The 7,237-nt window shown below is 32.2% G+C and overlaps 1 protein-coding gene across 1 annotated transcript; it reads left to right on the forward strand.

Moving 5' to 3' along the window:
- Positions 1–6,551: 6,551 nt before the first annotated feature.
- LOC111019259 (uncharacterized) lies at positions 6,552–7,007 on the forward strand. The gene has a single exon (XM_022295603.1). It carries the CDS (start codon positions 6,552–6,554, stop codon positions 7,005–7,007), a length of 456 nt encoding a protein of 151 aa, XP_022151295.1.
- Positions 7,008–7,237: the final 230 nt, after the last annotated feature.

Genomic DNA, 7,237 nt, shown 5'->3' on the forward strand with positions numbered 1-7,237 from the left:
TTAAAAACTTTTCTATTCTTATTTCTTATTCATTTATTCTTGAAGAACGTTTTCTTCTCCAATATTTTTCATTACTTTTTCCACCATTATATACTAAATTCATTTTTATAAAAGTCTTTTTTTGTGTCATTCCTAACAATTTCCCCATGGATGAGAAACAGTTAAAAAAAAAAATTTTATGAGCAAAAGAGGAAAATAAACTTACGCATTAATATCTTTTTATTTGAATTAATGCACAGTGAAGTGAAGCAACAACCTAAGTAATGAAAGTGAATTACCTCTTGAACTTTCAATAATTATGATTGAGATCCCTACAACAAGTTTTAATCATTTGTTTTACAATTCCGATATATAAATCAAGTGTTATTGATATGGCAATGCACATAAAACTGTAGGTCACCGTGAAAGGTTTAGAATGAGACCCTTTAACTTTTTCATAGAAGGCGTCCTAACCTTTAAAATCAAGCTATTGCGTCATTAAGTCTGTTGTAGATAAACCACTCAAAAACTAAGCTATGAAAACTTTTGCAAATTGTCCATGAAGTCCATACACGAACAACCCAAAAGAAGAGCTATGGATGCACGTAATATATCACAACATCCATCAAGTCCATACACGACCACCCAAAATAATGGCTATGGATTCTCACAATACATCATAACATAAGGGTATTATTCATCAAGTCCATATAAACCACTCAAATAAAGAGCTATGGATTCTCACATTACATCACATCATAAGTGTAAACGTTAGAGTTTTACTACCATAAATACAGAAGACTATCCTCCTTGTTAGACTTTTGGTGAGAGCCAGGGAACAAAATATCAGCCGATACATCGACACCTCGATATATATCCAAGAGGGCAAAGTCGATTTTCCCCTCTTGTTGAGGATATATAAAAATGTCGTTGAAATGTCGAAAAAATCTCGACAAATTTCGACATTACAACGACAAATTAAAATTTATTATTAATAAACAGTCAGACCCATTACATTAGAACCTAACCCACTACAAGTGAGAAGGAGGAGCACTTTTTATAGATGGTGCCTACCCTCCCTCTCTCAAATACTTTTGACTTGGGACGGGGGGTGGGACGCACACATCTCAAGCTTTTAACAATTTTTTTTATGGGTTTTTTTAATTTCAACAAATTTACTTCTCATTCCTGTCTCTCCTCCCTCCTCTATTCTCATCTCTCTTCACTCTTCTTTCATAAATTCAATTTCCTCTTTTTTAAAAATTTAATTTATATATATATATATATATATATATATATATATTAAATAATTTTATCTATATATATTAATTAAAATGAGATTGTTTTTATATCTTTTTTCCCGCATATATATTTCATATTTTAAAAAATATAAAATTAATATTTCAAATCTATTTAAATATTATAAATATCAATTTTGACCATAAAAGAATCAATTATAACATGATAAAGTCACAATAAAATTTATATTAACTAATTTTAATCATTTTCATCGAATTTTATATATTTTCATCATTTTATACAATTTTATTGTAGATATTTCCATATAAATATTAGTATTCTCTTTATGTAAGATGATTTAAAATGTTAAATTGTAACCTAAATTGTTTCATTAGCTAATTAAAAAAATATCCATAAACTTTCATCATTTTAGAAATTTTTCCTGAAGTATCTTTCGACATGTCCGTAACATCGAGACCTAGAAATTTCTATCGACATCGATATTTCGAACATTGGTGAGAGGATCCTCTAAGTTTCTCTTGGACCTCACATACTCCAAGAAAGACTCTACCTACCAATAACTGTTTTATAGCTTCATTTCTTATGCATATTTGCCTTCCTTGATATTGTTGTTTACTTTTCTGTATTTATAATTCAAAAGAAAAATTGAACACAAGCGATAAATCGCTTTCGCTGGGGATTAATATCACATCAATTGGTATCAGAGTCAAATGAGTCAAATGTACTGTTCTAATTTTTCTCTTGAATTACACACAATGTTGGTGGGTTTTTACCCTGCATTTTGATGTATGGGTTTTTACAATTTATGTGTTTTCGGTTTTGGCATTAGATTTACAATTTTGTTGATTTGATCAATGTAAAGGCCCGTTGTTTTGGACATTTAACTTTGTAAATCACGTCTGTAAAGTCTGTGTCGTTTGAATGTGTTCGGGGAAGCAGATTTTGCCTAGAAAAATTGCAGAAATCAAAGAAGATGTTGCAGACCCGAGGCAAAGCATTGAAACGCTGCAAGTAGCGTTTCAACGTTGTTCATAATCTAAAAAAGATTGTACTGGGCCTTGTAGCGTTGAGACGTTGTCAATGGCATCTCAATGTTGTCCCCAATTCACGCACATGCATAAGGAGTCATAGCGTTGAGATGCTGTTCTGATGCTTCACCTGAAGGTCTTGGTTATATTAATTTAATATAGGTTTAGGATGTCCCTTATATTAATTTAATATAAGGTTTAGGATGTCAAAACCGGTCGAAAGTTACTATTTAATTATTTTATGCATTTTGAATGTAATTTTAATTAAATGTATGTTGCATAATGTATGTCATATAGTTTTAAAATCTCACCATATGATACATTCATCATATGTATTTTTAATATATTATATCTATGAATATTAATGCATCATATAGTTATAATTGTTATAATGTATGGATGTTTGTGTTTAATTTTCATGTGTGATTAATATAAGAGTTGTATTAATTTCATAAAAATGGAATTGCATTGAGCATGACATTTCTTTAGTTAATATAATTGTTATATTAATGTATGTCGTCAATGCATGATTATAGGTTTAATTTCTTAATTTTATAAGAGTTATAAAATTTTGGTAGATAGAAATTAAAATCTATAATAAAGAGTTGCATGAAAACATAGGGTCTAAGCTAATTAATTTTAAAGCGGTTTAAAATTAATTGGACATTAGGTTGATTAGAGAGTAGTCTTTTATTTTGTTTTAACTAGGTTAAAAATGAAATAATAAAAATACTAACTATAAAATATTATTCTATTAATGTATGTCGTCAATGCATAATTATAGGTTTAATTTCTTAATTTTATAAGAGTTATAAAATTTTGGTAGATAGAAATTAAAATTTATAATAAAGAGTTCTATGCAAACATAGGGGAAATTTGAATATATAACCCCTCCCATAATTGATTTTGGATTTATGACCATTTTTTTGAAAAAACCTAACTTGTGACCCCACCTCCCTTATGTTTGACCTCTTTAAATTTTTATCTTTGGAAAAAGACGAATTTACCCTCCTGAGTTAATAAATATACATTTATGATACATTAAATTTTCACCTACCTATTCACCAAATTCTAAACTCATGTTTCATATGGTTTGAACTCTAAAACAAACAAATTTTTATTTTTTAAATTCTCTCAAACAAATATTGTTGTCCACTGTGTTTGATCATATTATCTACACACTATCCAAAATCATTGTCTCCACATTTTCACTTTTGAAAAGTTAGGTATGTTACACTTTCAAAATTTTTACTTTAAATTTGTTGAAATTATTTGAAATATTTCTCCATCAACATATTTTGCTGGAATGAAGTTCTTGGAAAAAAAAACGTGGTTCAGATCGTTGTCTCGGATCAATACTCCATTCGGAATTGAAGTTATATTGCACTGAGATTGAATAATTTTATCCTGCATTCAGTCTCGGTGCAATTTGGTTCGGGACAGGATCAGAGACACATCCCGGACTGATCTAGAACCAAGATTGGTCCGAGACACTTCCCGGACTAATCCCGGACCAAGATTGGTTCGGGACAGTCCGGGATGAAGCAAAATTTTTATTTTATTTTGTTTTTTTGTTAACTATTTTCTTATCTCACGTAGTTTTATTCGATTTACTGGATTGAGTCCAGGATTGAGTCTGGGATTGAATACGGGATTGAGTACGGGATTGAGTCCAGGATTGAATCCGGGATCGAATCTGAAAAACGATTATTCTATTTTCGATATCTGGAGCCCTACAATCTACCGTAAAACAAATTGACTGATTCAGATAGCGCCGAAAATGGAAACCTAACACTAAGTAACGAAAATTTTTTAAGATTCGAGCCTATAACCTCGCTTCCTCCAAGATCCAAGACAACGATGATGTTGGTTGGTGATGGTGGATGCAAAACGTTGGAACAGATGAAATAGAATGTTCACTTTGGATGGATGAGACGAAGAGTCCGAGAATTGGGGGAACGGAGGGAGACAAATGGTTCGAGTATATAGGTTTAGGGTTTTACTTTTGGGAATGTAGGGAGAGGAAGGGTCCGAGAATGAGGATGTGAAGATGTAGAATTTGAAACATGAGGGTAATAAAGTAATTTCACTTCTATAAATTTTGAAATGGGTCATAAATAAGGGTGGCTGGGTTCACAAATTAAGCTTTTTCAAAAGGGGGTCATAACTCCAATTTCAATTATGGGTGGGGTCATATATCCCTTCAACATGTAAGCAAGGAGGAAAATTCGTTTTCCCCCCTTGTTGACGACATGTCGAAATTTAACCAAAATATCAATAAACTTTCGACTTGTCGTCGAAAATATTGAAACTATAGAAATAAAAAAATAATAAATAATAAAAAAAACTTAACTTGTTGGACCCAAAAAATAATTATACTTAGTGGGCGGAGTCGCAGCCACCTACCTACTGTCTGAAATGTAGAATGGGGAGAGGGGAGTATTCTATTTATACAGAAGTTCCCTTCCTCTCACAACCACAATCGATGTGGGACACTGGGATTGGAAGCAATTTGGATTAGTTTCTATTTTCTAAGTTTTCTAACTTTTAGTGAGTTTTTTTTCCTAGTTTAGTTTAGTTTATCCTGATTCTTTTTTATACTTTTTAGTTTTAAATTTCACTAAACTCTTACTATCATGTTTCTTAAAAACAAATATTTTTCTTTTATATATGATAGATACTAGTAATATTTTTTTCTTACTAATATTTGTTTTATTTTTATAATTTATTTTAATTATATTAAGTAATTCTTTTTATCATTTTCTTTTATTTCTCCTATACAATATATTGCACTTAATCATCCAAGATCATCTCTTTTATATTACTTAATTTACTTTTTCTACTTCATTAATTACAAATTATATATCAAGATTTCACATATCTTGCTCGATTATCTAAATAAAGACTAGATTAGATTAGAAATTATCAATAAAACATAATCAAGCAAAAATGAACTTTAATTTACTAATTCAAATAATTTTCATGTATGTATACATGGTTTTGTTTTGACATTTCGATCGCAACAACATTTTCATAAGTATATTACTTATATATTTATAAATTATGGTTAAAAGTGATCAACTATGGGCTAATTAAGCTTCAATTAAAGTCTTATTAACTAATTCAAAAAATTTGCATCAATATTCACAACTTCTGTGATTTTTCTCGAAATATCTATCGACATCGACATGTCCATAAATCGAGACCTCGACATTTCCATCGACATCGACATTTTGAACCTTGGTTTTCACTAGGTTTAAAATGAAATAATAAAAGACTAACTATAAAATATTGCTTATAAGGGGATCCTGTCTAACCAAGGTTCTGTCTAAGTTGAGGTATTTAAGCTGAACGAAAAGGAATACCTCTACTTGGGAACCGACTTGGAGGTTGAATTAGTCAATATTTTATATCCATGCAATAATGTTAGTTTATTAATACGTTTAATAAACTAAAACATTAATGTACAACTTCCAATATAAATAGTTATATTGAGCCAACTAAAAATTCACTTAGCCGGAATTTACCTAAGTAATATATCCTAGTCTTAAAATAGTAGGTGGGAGAAAAAGAGAATATGTAATATACTACGTATATTTTTTATATACAAGATATATATGACATATCATTTTTTCTCACGTTTCTCCTTCAAATTCACAATGTGAGTTACATGCTCGGCCTCGTGTCGCCCTAGGCACGACCTCCCTACGGAAGGTGTTTGCACGGTTCAATATCGAGGTGAATGGAGATAGTATTCATAGTAAGTGGGAGAAGGACGTGTGACAACACATCCTACGGTCTCTACCATTAGTTTGTATCGTGAGATTTCATACATGATGTACGTGTCGTCCTAGTGCGATCATCCATATGGATGGTCCATTGTATAGAATAGAAACCTAGGCAAACTCCAGAAATGGATAAGAGCCTCTCAGGTTTTACTCCAATATTGTCCTTCCATATGGTAGGATTATTGGGGTGGACCTTTGAGGTCTGAAAATGGTGGGCCACACTTACAGGGAATTGTTGAGCTAGTTATCAATTTTATAACCAAATAAACGGTGACTAATTATTATCAGAATAAGAGTTATTCTAGTGTAAGATTTAGTTTAAAACATCTCAATTTAGTGAAGGAGTAGTTGTCTGCCCTATGGTGGTTGTTGCTCTAAATCACTGAAGCGTCGTTGTAGAATAATTTTGTTACGGTGCTTGATTACTTTTGCTAAAATATGATTGGGTTTGAAGAATAATGCATGAAACTAATATAGGTTTGTTTTTATTTTCACCATGTCCGCTTCTATTATTGCTCTCTTAGCCACTGAAAAACTTAACAGTGAGAATTACAAACAATTGAAATCGAACCTAAACATTATACTTGTAATAAATGATCTTAGGTTCGTCTTGCAAGAGGAACGTCCTTTAGCTCCTGCGCTTGACGCCACTGTGGCGGTGCACAAATTCTATGATCGGTGGATCAAGGCAAATGATAAGGCCGAGGTCTACATATTGACGAGCATATCTAATGTGCTTGCTAAGAAGCACGAGAATATGGTCACTGCCAAGGAGATCATGGACTCGTTGCAGAGCATGTTTGGACAATCGTCCTCACAGGCTCAACATGAAGTCCTTAAGTTCGTCTATAACTCCTGCATGAAGGAGGGCTTGTCAGTGCGAGAACACGTTCTCAACCTGATGATCCACTTCAACATGGCGGAGACGAATGAGGCCATCATAGACGAGTAGAGTCAGGTCAGCTTCATTCTAGAATCTCTTCCGAAGACTTTCCTGCAATTTCGCAGCAATGCAGTTATGAATAAACTGGAGTACACTCTTACCACGCTCTTAAACGAGCTGCAGACCTACCAGTCACTTATGAAAAATAAGGGACAGAAGAGAGAGGCAAATGTTGCAACCTCCAAAAGGCTCCACCGAGGTTCAACCTCTGTAACAAAATCTGCACCCTCTTCTTCTGG

This window comes from Momordica charantia (assembly GCF_013281855.1).
Source record: "Momordica charantia cultivar OHB3-1 chromosome 10 unlocalized genomic scaffold, Mcharantia_2.0 BLBB01000010.1, whole genome shotgun sequence".
Classification (NCBI taxonomy): domain Eukaryota; kingdom Viridiplantae; phylum Streptophyta; class Magnoliopsida; order Cucurbitales; family Cucurbitaceae; genus Momordica; species Momordica charantia.